Here is a 16,016-nt window from a genome sequence, read left to right on the forward strand (position 1 = left end):
CCCAGCTGTCAGCACAGAGCCTGATGTGGGGCTCGAACCCACGAGCAGTGAGATCGTGACCTGAGCTGAAATCGGGTGCTTAACCAATTGAGCCACGCAGGCACCCCTCAAAATAAACAAGTAAACTTAAAAAAAAAACTTTTAACCAGGGGTGCCTGCCTGGCTCAGTCAATAGAGCATGTGACTCTTGATCTTGGGGTTGTGAGTTCGAGCCCCAAATTGGGTGTAGAGATTACTTAAATAAATAAAACCATAAAAAAAAAAAAAAAACACAAAAAAACAAAACTTTAGACCAAATGAAGGATCAAGCATAGCTCAGACACTTGACAGATAGACTGGCATTAAAAAAAAAAATTTTTTTTTTTTTAAGTAACCTCTACACACAACATGGGGCTTGAACTCACAACCCTGATGTTAAGAGTAGCATGCTCTACCGACTGAGCCAGCCAGGTGCCCCAGGTTAGCATTTTTGAAGAGGGCTTTGTTTCTGGTTCTGGATGAGATGGAGTAAATATATTACATCCTATTTTTCTGACTGCAATTAAAAAAAAACAAAACAAAACAACTAAACCCTTGAGTAAAAATACATTGACTATCAGAAAACTGGAACATGAAGGAAAGGCAGTAGGATGGGCTAGGATCCTTGGGACTTAAGCAATGACCTGAAGGTGAATTTGCTAGGGTTTTTAAATCTTTTATTTAAATTGTTTATTTTATTCTGGCCTGGACACCTGAGGAGAACATAAGCTGGAATGCCAAAGTTTCAACCTGAACAAGAAAAGATAAGAAAAGACACCAGTGCAGAGAGGATATGGAGGTTGGGATTATCAGGAAAGGATTTTAAAGATGTGGTCTAAAAATATTCCAATGATCAATTATGGACATTCGAAACACATGAAAAATAGAAACTGTCACCAAAGAAACAAGAGATACAAAGAAGAGACAAATGGAAATTTGAGAACTAAAAAATAAATCCGTAAAATCGAAAAGCTCACTGATGGGCTCAATAGCAGAATGGAATGGACAAAGAAAGAGGGAAGTTGAAGACGGAATTCATGGGAATTATTGGAACTGAACAAAAGAAAGAAAAAGGCCTGGGGGTGGGGGGAAGCAAGCAGTCTCAGGGACCAGAGGGACAACAAAACATCTAGCATTTGTGTCACTGGAGTCTCCCCCAAAAAAGGAAAACGAGTACGGGTTGGAAAAATAATTGAAGAAATAATGCCTGACAACTTTCCAAATTTGGTGAAAGACTTCTGTAGAAGTCTACAGACAAGAAGCTGAGTGAGCTCTGAGAGGGATAAAACCAAGGAAATCCAGTTCAGTCACATAATAAAACTTCTGAAAACTGAAGCTACAGAAAAAACCTTGACAGTGGTCAGAAGGGAAAGCTACATGACAGCGGTCCCCCAGCTTCTCCACGTTCTGCTTTCCGAGAGCTCACTCAGCTGCGGTCCAGAAGCACACGATCCTTCTGACACGCAGTCAGAAGGTCAACAGCAGCCTCACGTTACACGTCACAGTGCCTGCGTCTCTCACCTCGCTTCAGCTCACTATGGAGGCACTTTACCACCTCCCATCATCACAAGAAGGGCGAGGACAGAACAGCAAGATGTTCTGAGAGAGAGAGAGAGAGAGAGAGAGACAGAGACCACATTCATGAAAAACTTTCACTGGGTATACTGTTACAACTGTTGCGTTTTCTTGTTGTTGCTAATCTCTTGTTGTGCCTAATTTACGAATTAAGCTTTATCTTAGGTACCTACATAAGGACAAAAACCACAGTACAAGTAGTATTTGGAACTATCCATGGTTTCAGGAGTCCACCGGGGGTCTTAGAATGTATCCCCTGTGGAAAAGGGAGACCACTGTACTGAAAAAGGAACAATAATTTGAAGGAGAGCAGATTTCCCTCAGAAACCACGGAGTCACAAAGAAGCGGCACATTTTCCAAGCGCGGAAAGAAAAGAACTTCACCCCAGAACTCCATTTCCAGTGAAAACATCCTTCTGGAATGAAGGTGGAAGGAAAAAAACCCAATCCAGACCAAGAAGAAGGAAGACAGTCTCTGTGGAAAATGGAGAAAACTTGCAGCCAGCAGATCTGCGCTCCAAGAATGTCTAACAGATGTTCTTCAGACAGAAAAGGAACGGTAACGGCAGGAAGTGTGGAACAGCAAGACAAAAAAGCGACAGAAAGGGTAAATCCATGAGTAAAAATGATGTTATCTTTTGACATTACGCGGGACAGTGGAAGTGGCTTCGGAGGTGGACTATGCCATGTGAGACGCCACCACAGGGGAAGCTGGACGTACGGTACACAGGACACTCGCTACTGTTTGTACAGCTGCTTCTGAGTCTTAACCCATTTCAAGACAGAAAGTATTACGGAAAAAGTGGTTTGCACGCACAGGGCCCGTTTCATGTTGGTGCTCCGAATAAAAGCTAAACTCGGGAGATTCTTCTTTAGCCATGATGATCTGTTGCAGAATCACTAACATTCTTCAATTCTAATATTCCTTCCTCAGCTGACTGATAAAACCTTAGAAATCTAAGGAGCTTCTGCGAGCAGAGAGCGGGAGGGCCCGAGACAGTCCCCGCCCACCCCACCGTTCCAGGTCGTGGGACCCTGTGCAGGCCAGCCACCTAATCTTGCCTCGCTCTGTCTCCCATCTGTGAAACCGGAGCAGTCCCCTACTCCACCCCCCTCCCAGGGCACCTACTCAAGACCACAGCCTATCGTTGGGAACCAAAGGGCTCAGGTTTCAGGCCTGGTTTTGCCGGTCATGGCAACACAACTTTAGGCAGGTGCTACTCTCTCTGAGCAGCAGTATCCTGATGTAAAAATAGAGCTAATACATACAGGACAAGGAGGGAGACTTAAAAGGTGGGACATCCTCCAACAGATGGGCCAAAGTCACCCAGCCTGAAGGGTACAGAGTGTTGCCACTAGATCCTTCTGATGCCCCTAGTCAGGGCCTTTGTCGGGGGTGGTCTCTCACCTGAGACAAACAGCTTTTTTCCCCTTAAAAAAAAAAAAAAATCCTTGGTTTGGGCTTATCCACAGCTTCTTTTGTGATCAATGTAAAATTTATGTCCCTCTGCGCCAAGCTGTACAGAGCCACTCAGTTCTACACCCCGTGCACACCGACCTCCTCCAGGGCTCCTTGATGGTGCCATCAGTCAGGGGAAAGGGACTCCAGGGTGCATCCCAGGGGAGAAATGTTAGAAATTCCTGACTAATTTTAGATTAGGCCTGAACTATTTACCATGGCATGCAAGTTAGAAGCTTCTGGATGTATCTCTTCTCCTGACTTGGGCATCATTGCTCCTTGGGGGCCAGTCAAGTGTCCCAAGACTATCAGAGAATGCTCTGAATTCTATCACCCCTGCCTCACAGAGGCTGCGTCTATCAACAGTCTTGGGGACAATGACAATAAAGTGGAAAATGCTTTGTAAACTGTCAGTTAACAAAATATGAAATGGGGTAAAAATGCCCATGTTTAAAAACATGGATCATTATTTAAAATGCAGCATTTGAGCTCTGCAAAATGGAGGGTATATGGGGAAATTCTTGCTTCTCTAAGGGCCCCCAAACCACCTCCAGATTAAAGTCAGCACACATGCACAAACACACATGCTTTTATATAATATGTACAGTATTATATTGCCTCTCCTCAGAGGTATGATTGCTTAGAACTGCTGGATGTTTCAATCCTGCCACGGTCAAACCACACCACTGTTTGAAAAAGGCTGTCGTCTATACTTTTCCTGTCCTACACATGTGATACTGTCTTCCTAGCTCTCTGGGCCTCACCCTAAATTTTAAAGGCGTGCGTGATGGGAGACGGGAGAGAACGAGCAGGTGTTTGCTCTCAGACTGGAAAGGCACGGGAAGGACTGCAAGGTGCTCTGGCCAACACGTTCTCCCTTCCAGTTTCCCCTTCTTGCCGCCACTGAAAGTGGACTTTCAGACGCTGCTGAGCAGCCGGGTGTGTAAAGCATCTGCTCGCACGCTGCACAGGCACGAGGGGGCGGTGCTCCCTGCGGTCCTCTCTCCCTCCAGATCTTGTGGGGGTGCAACAGAGCTCGGCTTGGACTCTGCATTCAGCCAAAGTCTTTGGAGGTCTGCCGTTACCCTTACTGGCACTCCTGGGCGCCACCTGACCAAGTCAGCCTCCCGTCAGCAGTTCCAGAAAGGATCTGTCAGTATCTGAACATTCGCTTTCACGTATTTCAAGTGTTCAGGGCATTAGGACGTGAAAAATCTAATGTGCCTCACGTGTTGAAGTTATGTCAGTTTCGCTGTAAAGATATTTTATTATTGCAAATATACAGTTATAATTAGTAACTGTAAAAGCTATTAGTGTTCTGAATTAAGACAATTAGGAGCTTTCAAATAGTCAGGTTGGGATGTGGGCCGACACTTACTACTAATGTCAGGATGGGATGCAGGCCGACACTTACCACTAATGTTAAGAGTGAGTAATGAGGATAACTTTGGGAAGAGGACTGCTTTGTGAGCTGACAGGTATTTATAAACATTTTTTTTAAACGTTTATTTTATTTATTTTTGAGAGAGAGAGCGTGTGAGCAGGGGAGGGACAGAGAGAGAGGGAGAGAGAGAATTCCAAGCGGGCTCCTCACTGTCAGCACAGAGCCCGATACGGGGCCCGATCTCAGGAACTGTGAGATCACGACCTGAGCCGAAATCAAGAGTCGGACGCTTAACCGGCTGAGCCACCCAGGCGCCCCTATAAAACATTTTTTTTAAAGGATAGAGTACGAGATTTATGTCATAATTCCACCTGAAAACAACCCGAACGTCCTTCAAGTCACAGACTGGAATACCGTTCAGCAATAAAAAGGAGTATGCTGTTGATAAATGCGATGGAACAGATGACTCTCAAACAGATGACACAAGTCAAAAAAGCCAGACTCGAAGGCTGCACCCTAGCTAATTACATTTCGGGCACTGTGGAAAAGACGAACCCGTATGAACAGAAGGCAGAGTAGCACTTGCCAGGGGCTGGGGAAGGGGAGGGGATGATTCCAAGGAGCAAAGGGAACTCTCCAGGGTGATGAAAATGTTCTGTGCGTTGACTGTGGTGGTGGTTCCGTGACTATACGTGTTAATCCAATTCATAGAGCTGTACACCCAAAAGGGTGACTTTTACTTTATGTAAATTATAGCCTAGTAAACCCAACCCTCAAAAGAGGATTCACAACATAATTCTGATATTTGTAAAATTATGTTACACTAGTCTTTGTAGTATTAATTAAAAAATCTGTCAAGAATTGTATTAATTTTATTTGATTCCAATCAGGCTGTGAGTGTTAAGGAGAACATATTTTTTTTTTGAGAATTCTTTCATATCGTGGAGAAGGGTGAACTTAGAATGCCCACTTCACCATCTCCACATTTTATGAGGAGAAAAACCCTTCAAAATCATGTATAATAGCTGCAATAATTCATGGGAACGCAAGCTGGTGCAGCCACTTTGGAAAACAGTATGGACATTCCTCAAAAAACTAAAAATAGAACTACCCTATGACCCAGCAATTGCACCACTAGGCATTTATCCAAGGGATACAGGTGTGCTGTTTCGAAGGGACACATGCACCCCCATGTTTATAGCAGCACTATCGACAATAGCCAAAGTATGGAAAGAGCCCAAAGGTCCATCGATGGATGAACGGATAAAGAAGACGTGGTATATATATACAGTGGAGTATTACTCGGCAATCAAAAAGAATGAAATCCTGCCATTTGCAACTAAGTGGATGGAACTGGAGGGTATTATGCTAAGTGAAACTAGTCAGTCAGAGAAAGACAAATATCATGTGACTTCACTCATATGAGGACTTTAAGAGACAAAACAGATGAACATAAGGGAAGGGAAACAAAAATCATATAAAAACAGGGAGGGGGACAAAACAGAAGAGACTCATAAATAGGGAGAATAAACTGAGGGTTACTGGAGGGGTTGTGGGAGGGGGGATGGGCTAAATGGGGAAGGGGCACTAAGGAATCTACTCCTGAAATCATTGTTGCACCATATGCTAACTAATTTGGACATAAATTTAAAAAAATAAAAAATAAAGCAAAAGAAATAGCTGCAATAATTCATTTTTGAAGCAAAGAACAGAGTGAGTATGAAGTGCTGTTAAGGAAAGGTCAGGCACTTCCCCAAAATCCTGCTCCTTCACTAGCCTCGGTTGGTGCTGTGACCTCACAATATCTTGACTACAGGAGGGATCCGGCAGGGACAGTGCCGAGAACGTACTGTCAGACTTTTAGAGACTACCTAGTGGAATCTAATAGCATTATAATAATTGAGTTTTAAAATAAAGCTTCAGATTCACCAATACATTTCTGGATTGTTCTTCTACGATAACCCCTGCCAAGTGCCTATTTCAACACTCAACCATCCTGCCAGAATGTGTCCTGGGCCGCTCTGGTAGCCGGCCCGAGTCAGCCAGCCGGGGGGTCTGCCATCTGGCAGAGGGGTGTGCTCAGGGCGAGGGAGGGTGGCCTTCTTACCTTGTATCAGAGGAAGGTACAGGTGGTATTGATCAAGTTCTCCACTGAAGACAGCAAAAGCCTGACGCTTGAGCAGCATCGCTTTCTGCTCGAAACTTGAGAACAGTTTTAAAGAACTGCTCTGCATGTCTACGATAAATACAGTCAGGAAGTTCCATTTAGCGAAAAAACCGTAGTCAGAGGGAAGCGACAGGAAATTCACACTAGTGCAATTTCTATCCTTCCTGGTGAAAAAGTCGTGATCTTGACTAAGTAATTATGATCTTGTGGTTACTACTCACATATTTATTTGTAAACAGAAACATTTCTCTAATGATCATTAATGACAGGGAGTTGGAAGAGAGGATGAAGGACGGACAAGTACTCCTAATAAATTAGTGTGAGTGAACCAATCCTTACTCTCTAAAAAGTATCCCTCCACTAAAAAGCTGCCAAAAAGGTTGTCAGGGCCTTCTGGTCAACAGACTGGCACTGGGAAGGCTCATTCATTAGTCCTGACATGTTATGCACATTACATTATGGTCTGCAGCTTAGATGGCACCAGAAAAGATCCTAGTGGGGTTCTGAAATACGTGATAAAAGCTGATTATGATGTACTGGTTCTTTAAAAGTGACTTATGTGCACGTAACATACAACTTACTCATTAGATCTTTAAACATGGTTTTCTCGTGAGTCAGGAGATGGTCAATAATGGACTTCCAACTGGATATTGAAAAAAGCAAAATTAAATATGTCAAGGATGACAGTCTGATTAAAGGCATTAAGAACACACCCCCTTTTAGATGTATTAAAGACTTTTCTGAAAAGTTACTGAAATGAATAGTTTTTATACAAGGGAAAGGTGAGCAAAACTCTTCATTTACACACTAAACACAGGCAACGAATAACACGGGAAAGAATGAATAATTCCCAGCTTACGGTAAACAAAGAATGGTTTTTTTCAAGAGTTGCCCTTGACTATGTTCACACAGGACGATGTTCACACGCTTGTGCTGATGGACACAAGTGGGGAGTAGTGGCAATAACCACCACCAGTTTTCAAATGGGGTCCCCAGGAGGGTTAACAGGAGCTCGAGATGGAAGCCACAGGACTCTGGGGGGAAGCAGGGCAAACTGTTAAGCTTTATGGACCGCTGGCCAGTGTCCGCCCTCTATCCCTGTGGTTAATGAGGACATGTTGGGCCACACCAGGGGGAGAGGCACTGAGTGGTTTTGCTGACTTTCCAGCAAAAGGCACTGGGAGTTCACCTTGTGTGTGTACCTCAATGGATCTCTGCCAGCAAAGTGTCTGGCCGGCTGCACGGTCTGAGAACCTGTGTAAGCTGAGACATGGGATAAGGACACCACGGCGTCACTAGTGGGCTCTGTCATCTTAGTGCCAGTGAATATTGTGTGACTCCCAGATGGAGCAGTACCAGACCAGGGGCCACGGGAACCCTGTTTTGTGTGCTCTGGGGATAATACGCTCCCTTAATTAAGATTCTCCTGAGAAAAAAATGCACCTCTGTATTTTTAAAACACCTGATCTCTCTTCCATGAACACAGTTAGCCTGCAAGCTTGTGACAATGACGTCCCGGGATCTGGGCTGATGCTGACCGCTCCCATTTCAAGTATGAGAATTAATTATGTAAACCGAAACCCTTTTTCCACTCAAGCATTTGCAGCACACTTTTGTCAGGACAGCGTTTCTTACTGTGCACAGCAAGTGTCCATCTGAAAGAAAGCAGGGTCCAAGAATAACTCCAGGACTTCTTTTTTCCAGGCTCGCTTGGTATAGGCGTAGCCACTCAGGGAGCTCAGCAGCTGAGCGCCGGCTCGGAAGCTGGGGATGTTGTAGGCACTGAACAGGGGCAGGGAGGGAAGAGGGTCGAGGTCAAAGACTGTGCAAAGAAAGCCACTTGATGCATTTCCCATAAGCTAGTGTGCTACCTACGGGCAGGATACCTGTGATTGCGCAGGTACGGAAACACATAATAGAGCAAGCGGGAGATGAGCGGCACCGCCTTCTCCTTCTCGTCACTTCGATAAACCATGTCCAGGAGAGAGGCCAGGACCTACCGGAGCAGGACCACAAGAAGACAGAAACCTGCTGAAGCCAGCGACAGTGAGAGTCGGTCCTCAGGGTGGACGTCACCTCCCAAGAAAAGTCTGGGGTGCAGCTTGGGGCCAAGAGCGACTCCCGAGCTCCCCTGCGAGGGGCGGCCTGCCCTGCACAGAGCCTGGAGCCGGCTGTTGGGCCCGCGAGGGAGGACCAGTAGGGGGCGCACTTACATCTGCCAGGAGAGACAGGGCCTGCACGCTGTATACCGACGGGGCGGACGCGGACACCATTGCTGCAGCCGTGGCGGTGGCATCTGCTGACAGAAAGAGGCAGCTGTGTTTCAGTCACGAAGGCTGGGCCACCATTCACGCCTCAAAAGCATCGCACGTACGTGTGACGAGTCCCTCTTCTCACGCGGAGTATGCAATGTCCTCCGTTAGCGTGCTCGACTCCACAGTAAGCATCTGGGCACCGTGATCAGGGGCATCAGTGCCGGCTCACTGTCTTCCTCCCCAGCTCTCTGCTGTGAATCGTTCTCGGGGCATCAACAGCCCCTTAGGTGATCCATCTGACAGCTCGGCCTCTGAGCCCCCTGACCCTCTTCTCTCTTCTGACAATCTTTTACTCTGCACCAGCTCTGTCATTTGTCACCATCACACCCTTGATGTCATCAATTTCTCAACTCTCCACTTCCAGCCTCCTTCTCTGACTATATCTTATCTTTCCCGAATCCTCGCACAGGCCACCAAATCCTTCATCAACTCCTCCAGGTCTGCCCTTCTCTGCCTCCCCACCTGCACCCACGGTCTGCCTTCTACCTGGGAAGCATCCCGACTTTTGCTGTTCTCTCCCTCTGAGGCACTCACCTGGAAAAATGCAAACCTGGAGAAACCCAAAGTTCGGCCTATGCAGTTCTGTGTAGGTAAGTGCTCTGGAGAAAACCAAACCACGAGACAGACCTCACTTTCCCCCATGACCATGAACCTCAAAAAGAACCTGATGGCTACCAGATAGTCCCACCCATGGACCTTGGTGGTATGCTGGCTTCCCTTCTCTCCAACATAATTCAGATCCTCCTTCGATAACCATCAATACTCTCCCCTTGTCAGCTGGTAACCTCATTCATATTTCATGGAGAAAATTAATGGAAACAAACAGGACTCTGTCAGTTTGGCCACGATGAGTTATTAATCTACAGCATATATATCTATGTTCTCTGCCTGGTCTCCTGTGTTGATAAACATGCCCCTAGCTCCTATGGGAAGACCATAATTCCATTTACGACACCAACCCTGGCCCCATGGCCATCAAGGGTTTTGCTTTCTTACTATCCTTTCTCTCTGTGGTATTTATTTCTTCTCTGCTGCACTGTTGTTTTTCTGTTTTTTTAGTTTGTTTATTTTGAGAGAGACTGAGAGAGAGAGAGAGACTGAGAGAGAGAGACAGAGAGAGAGAGAGAGAGAGAGAGAGAGAGAGAGAATCCCAAGCAGGTTCCATATTGTCAGTGCAGAGCCTGACACAGGGCTTGAACCCACGAATAGTGAGATCATGACCTGAGCCGAAACCAAGAGTCGGATGCTTAACCAACTGAGCCACCCAGGCACACCTCTGCCGCACTGTTCAGTCACCACACAAATATGCGTTGGCATACTCCAATTTATTTATTTTTTATTTTTTTTAATATTTATTTTGAGATTGGAAGAGAGAGAGAAAGCAAGCCGAGGGACAGAGAGAGAGAGAGAGATGGAGGGAGAGCATCCCAAGCAGGACCCGTGCTGTCAGCACAGAGCCTGACATGGGGCTCGAACTCACAAACTGTGAGATCATGACCTGAGCCGAAATCAAGAGTCAGAAACTCAACTGACTGAGCCACCCAGGCACCCCTGGCATACTCCAATTTAAAAACAAATCAAGTAAGAGATATTCTTTGGTCTTTGGTTCTACTTGGTTACTGTCCTATTGACAAGTGAGCTTCAGGGAGTTCTCTGCATTCATGCTGTCACTGCTGTCTCCTCCCCCTCCTTTTCTCCCCAGCCTCTTCCCTACCTACTCTGGTGTTCCCAGCCCAAAGGCTTCCATGTTGTTGAGCCCAGTGGGCCTCGGTCCGACTTGCCTCCATTTCTTGGCAGTCTTCCATTGTGTTATTCCTCCCTTCCTCTGGAAGCACTCTTATGTTTCTGTGACCCTACGCTCTCTTGGTTTTTGTCCAACCCCAGTGACCACCTAAGTGTCTTTTCTGGCTCTTTCTCTGACATCTCAAATTTAATACTTGCAAAACCAAGCTCAATTTCCTGTTCCAGAATGCTATTTCAGTCTTTTCCACCTCAATAAATTGCGTAAGCCAAAAACCAAAGTCATCCTTGATTGCCTTTTTTGTTAACCACCACATCCAGCCCATGAGCAAGTTCTGTGGACTCTGCATCTAAATCAGTCCACCTTTTTGTATCGCCCTTGCCTCTAAGCCAACACTGTCTCTTGCCCACACCACTGTGAAATCCTTTTAGTTTTTAATTTTAATTAACTAATTTATTTGAGAGAGAGAGAGAGAGGGAGAGAGCATGAGTGGGGGAGAGGGGAAGAAGGAGAGAGAGAGAGAATCTGAAGCAGGCTCTACACAGCACAGAGCCTGATGCAGGGCTCGATCCCACGACCCTGCGATCATGACTTGAGGCAAAATCAAGAGTTGGACGCTCAGCGGACTGAGCCACCCGGGCACCCCAGCAGGTATCATTTTCTGACCCCGTGTACCTACCACACAAATCTTCCTCAGCATCAGATTCTTCTAGAGAGATCTGAGGCTGGGCCTTCACTTCCAGGTTTCTACTTAGCCAGCTTGTTTGTTCCAAGGAAGAGCCAGCAATGTTCCCTACAGCTTCTAGGATTTTTTGAGTGACTTCCTGAAAAGAAGAAAGGAAGTTAGCTCAGGAAAAGATGCTGAAATGCCTAAAACCGCACCATTCGGTAGAAACGTAACATAGGTCACAACTATGAACCACACAGGTAACGTGAAGTTTTCCAGGAACCATATTAGAGGGTCAGAGGAAACAAGTTCACAATTTCTAACCTCATATACCCAAAACATGATCGACACGTAATCAATACAGAAATTATTAATGAGATTTCACACTCTTTTTTTGCACTAGACCTTTGAAATCTGATGTGCACGTTCAATTCAGACCAACCACATTCCAAGTGCCCACCAGCCACAGGGGGCTAACGGCTACCATACTGGCCATCATGGGCACGCCACAGAGAAACAGGAAGTTATAGCTGCACACTGCCATCTAGCAGATTTGTTTCCAGTGTCTTTGGGACCATGGGTCCTTGCTAGAATGGCATCCTTCGATAATATAACAAGAAACAAAATTAACTGAATTAAGTTGACTCGATGAGGGTGAAGTGAGGAACGATTCATATCAGGAGTATAATCAGTAAAGAATCTGGCCAAGTAGCTGGGATGGAGGCAGAAATGCTGAGCCCCTTTCTCAAGCCAGCACCATCAAGTCTCACCAGCAAAGACTGGCTGCACATCCTTGCCGTCTGAGAACAGAACAATCCTGACTTAGACCGTAAGCCCAACTGGTAGGCTGGGGTGGTCAGGCACAGAGCGAGAGCACTGCCAGTGGGAAGAGGGGCGCACGTGAGGGAGCTACCTCGGCGAACCCGGGCAGAGGTGTGGTGTGGCCGACGGTGGCAAGAAAGAGCAAGGAAAGAGACTGAGGGCTCGGAGGGTATCCCACTTCCCACGCAGCGAGTGGGCAGGGAAAAGGTGTAGGTGTGCCTCGAAGCAGGGGTGAGGAGTTGGGGTGTCAGGGAGGCTGGGCATCATGAGATGGGAGCAACCAAAGGGAGCAGGGGTGAGGCACACCAGCTGCCGTAACCCCCGAGGCCAACGCTACCGCCAGAACAGACAGAAGGCAGGGGCGTGCTGTAGGTAATAGGCCATGAGGCAGGTGACCTTGAGAGGCTAGTCTGGGAAGTGCTGTCCAAGTACTGGTCGTGCAGCGTCAGCTTTCTTCCCCACAAGTGGAGGCCACGCGGGTCCCTGGGTTGTCTAACTAAGCCTGGCTGTGCTTTAAACTGTGCTCCAGTGGATCAGCACTGGAACCGGAGAGACCTTTCACAAAAGCCAGGGATAATGGTCAGCAGTAACATCCCCAGGGCTGTAAAACTGATACACATCCCGGTTTAACTCGAAGCCGTGGCTCCAAAAGCCCCTCAACCAGCGATTCTAATGGTTGCAAAATCGTGATTTCCTGACCCCGCCATTCTATTTGTAGTTGGCATTTTACTCTAAGGCTTCCCTTCTCCTGGGGTGAGTTTCACCTTTACTTTTCAGGTTTTTGGAAACTTCCTGTGAGCAAATACTGCTTCAGCAAGGAGGGGCCAGAATGGTTTCAAGGACAGAAATCCACGTGTACGGAGTTGCTGTCCTAACGCTGTGCAGGAGGCGTCTCCACCTCTATCTGTGTGCGGTGGGGGAGAGGGGGCATCGTGTCAATCCCTAGCGGACTGCTCAGGCCGGACGCAAGAACTTCAGCAGGAGACCCCGGCCCGGGTCCCTCGAGCCCCCGAAAGACAGTAACGAAGGAAGTGAGATGTGACCACAAAGATCTAAGAGCCGATTCTGCCCAGTGCTGATTATCCACGAGCACGTCCTCTAAAGGCGGCCACTACTCCTGGAACGGTGGCATCGCTACCCTTTTCACACACAGACCTGCAGGTCTCTTTGGTCCTTCTTGCTTTCCAGGTTGGGAGTTCTCGTCACAAAGTCGTTCAGCATGCTGTTGAGAGACAAGCAGCTTCAGACTAAGAATGTTGCAAGAACAAGATGTATTCCGGCAGGAAAACACGGTGACGTGACTGCTGGGGCACGGTACCTGAGAAGCAGAAAGTATCCAGGCGGAGCTAGATTCAACTGCACGGATTCCTTTAGCACGCCCAACAACGAAGGAAAGTTCTCTTGCAAGGCCGTGACTGGCAGCCTATGTTTAAAAAACCAGGAAAAAAATAACCCGACGGTGAACAAGTCAAAACATACATTATAAGCACATTTTAGGTCCAGGCAGTTGGAAAGCAGAGGACATATGGCCTATCTGACTGACCTCTTTGTTCTTGTTCAAATTAAAATACGCACGAGCTACATTTTTGTATTCTGGCAAGAACCTGGGGAGTCTGGAGACCAGAAATCCTGCTGCTGACAAGTCAGATGCTCCCAGTTTCCTGTGTATCAAATAAAGGCCTTGAACCAGAGGACTATCTGACCCCTTGGGCCAGTCTAGCTCTAATATCTGGCCTTTCCAGTGTCGCTGGTAACGGGTGCAGCCATCAGCCCACAAGGTCACCCGCCAGGAGCTGATCTTCAGTAGTTTTCATGGTGAGGCCACACAGCGCGACAGGCCGCAGCCCAAGGGCCCCAGGTTCAAGTCCTGAGCCACCTCAGCAGTGCCTCCCCTGCAAGAGGAGGAGGATGGAAATCTGCAGCTGCTGATGGCTCAGGGGTCACTGAGACCACCGTAATGCTGAGACCCGCCAGCATTACAAAGCACAGCAGTGACCACCAGAACGGACGTGACCAGCTCCTCTTTAACCCCTGGAAGAAGGAACTGGAAAATCGCTTGTGGGCGAAGTATCGACAGCGGGTTCGAACTTAACCCCAGACCCAGGGACTCCTGGGACTATGACGCTCGGATCTACCCGCCTGTAGCCGTGGGGGTGGCAAGCTGCAAGAAGCTTGGCCCGAGAGCCTTGTTAACCAAGGAGCTGGGACCTGGTTGTCAGACTGCCTGACTGTGCAATTCCTGCCACACGAGAAGGGGACTATGTCCCCCACTTCGCCTTTGTGACCGTGACAGAGGCGGCCCCGCACGGTGGATCCGGTATGGCTTCCCTTCCACCTGGGGAACCTGCTTCAACGTCCCCTGTAGCAGAGGCTGAAAACAGACACGAAGCTCACAGGCAGAAACCACAGGAAAGCACTGAGGACTCAAAACAATCACTTCTCCTTTTTCTAAGTCTTTAACACTTTGACGCCGAACGTGAAGTGTTCAAGGGACAGCACACAGATTTTACAAAGTCCGATTGGATCTCTGGAGGAGAAGGAAGAGCCTCAGGGCATTCATTCTCACACCTTGGGAAGAAACCGGGCAGGACACTTTCAAGATGCTTTCTGAACTAAGGCTCTCCAGTTGGCAAGAAATGCAACTGGGAGTTACGTTTATAATCGGCGCAACTGCATGTGTGCAGTGATTACTGCGACTGAGCAAAAATGCAATTGGGAGTTACGTTTATAATCGGCGCAACTGCATCTGTGCAGTGATTACTGCGACTGAGCAAAGTTTGTGAAGGGTTTGCCTTACCTTTGGATGAAAGCATAGCAAAACTGCAACACGGGGATATCCACGAGCGGCGCTTTCTGAAAATGAAAGTGAAACCGATCACTCCAAGTTGGTTAGGAAATGAGGTTAAAAAAAGAATTAGAATACAAAATGAAAGAGAGTCTATATCCTCACAAAGCAAAGGATTTTAGCCAGAGTCTCTCAGATGGGATAGCACATGGGAAAGCAGCCCCCAAGCGTGACAAAACACATGCACACTGTGAGGTCCCAAATCATCACCGCCCTTCTTACCAGACTTCAGGGCGAGTCCCCTCCAGGCTTGTAATAAGTATTTGGGGGAAGCTGTGGTGTAATAAAACTTTGGTGGCCCAAGTGGACCCTCATGAGTGCATGCGACTCACTACCGACAAGAGACAATAAAAAGTTCTAATTCTTAGCTCAAGGAATTCCCTCAAACTCAGCCTAGACAACTTCCCTACATCCCAAGGGGTTGGAGCCACTTAGAAACTGGTTTTGAAAACATATTTTTTTCTCTTCTTGCTTATAAAAAGCTATTTGCGGAAGTTATGGAAGTTGAACTGATTAACTAATCAATAAAATGTAATTTTGTTGTTTGAACAGTCAAAAACCAGCCAGCTAGACAAGATCTAATGGTTTTTATATATTTTGAGAGAGAGCAGGCACACGCATGAGTGAGGAAGGAAGAGCGAGAGAGAGGGAGAGAGGATCACAAGCAGCTCCACACTGACATAGGGCTCAATTTCACAAACCTGGAGATCATGACCTGAGCCAAAATCAAGCCTGACACTCAACTGACAGAGCCACCCAGGCGCCCCCTCGTGGTTTATTTCTAGCCCACGAGTTGCAGATATTTGTAGAATTTCAAGCAACATGAAGGAACAAAACTACAAGGGCCTGCCTGGTCCACAAAAGCCATCGCAGAGCCTCCTTCTGGAGGACAGCTCCCTCTGGTTCTGCAGCTGTAATGCTGCTCATAGAAGTGACCACAGCTTGCAGGGTCAGTTTCCTGACACCTGAGACTGGCTCAGAGTTATAGATGCAAAGTCACCGAGGATCTGACAGTTTCTCCAA

The 16,016-nt window shown here is 47.1% G+C and overlaps 1 protein-coding gene across 3 annotated transcripts in view; it reads right to left on the reverse strand.

Annotated features, from left to right (window-relative positions):
* DOP1B (DOP1 leucine zipper like protein B) overlaps window positions 1–16,016 on the reverse strand; it is a 104,267-nt gene that overhangs the window by 7,576 nt on the left and 80,675 nt on the right. For 2 of the 3 annotated variants that reach the window (XR_006718219.1, XM_045501429.1), the window contains exons 24-32: window positions 14,946–15,001; window positions 13,467–13,571; window positions 13,304–13,370; window positions 11,339–11,483; window positions 8,817–8,902; window positions 8,490–8,599; window positions 8,239–8,385; window positions 7,185–7,246; window positions 6,544–6,672 (exon numbers count right to left, since the gene is read on the reverse strand). Coding sequence is in view for 2 of the 3 variants with exons in the window: in XM_045501429.1 (XP_045357385.1) it covers window positions 6,544–6,672; window positions 7,185–7,246; window positions 8,239–8,385; window positions 8,490–8,599; window positions 8,817–8,902; window positions 11,339–11,483; window positions 13,304–13,370; window positions 13,467–13,571; window positions 14,946–15,001 (907 nt within the window). In the remaining variant the exon portion in view is untranslated. The remainder of the gene's footprint in view (window positions 1–6,543; window positions 6,673–7,184; window positions 7,247–8,238; window positions 8,386–8,489; window positions 8,600–8,816; window positions 8,903–11,338; window positions 11,484–13,303; window positions 13,371–13,466; window positions 13,572–14,945; window positions 15,002–16,016) is intronic. The other variant, XM_045501430.1, reaches the window with a different exon arrangement.

The sequence above is a fragment of the Leopardus geoffroyi genome, chromosome C2 (genome assembly GCF_018350155.1).
Source record: "Leopardus geoffroyi isolate Oge1 chromosome C2, O.geoffroyi_Oge1_pat1.0, whole genome shotgun sequence".
Classification (NCBI taxonomy): Eukaryota; Metazoa; Chordata; class Mammalia; order Carnivora; family Felidae; genus Leopardus; species Leopardus geoffroyi.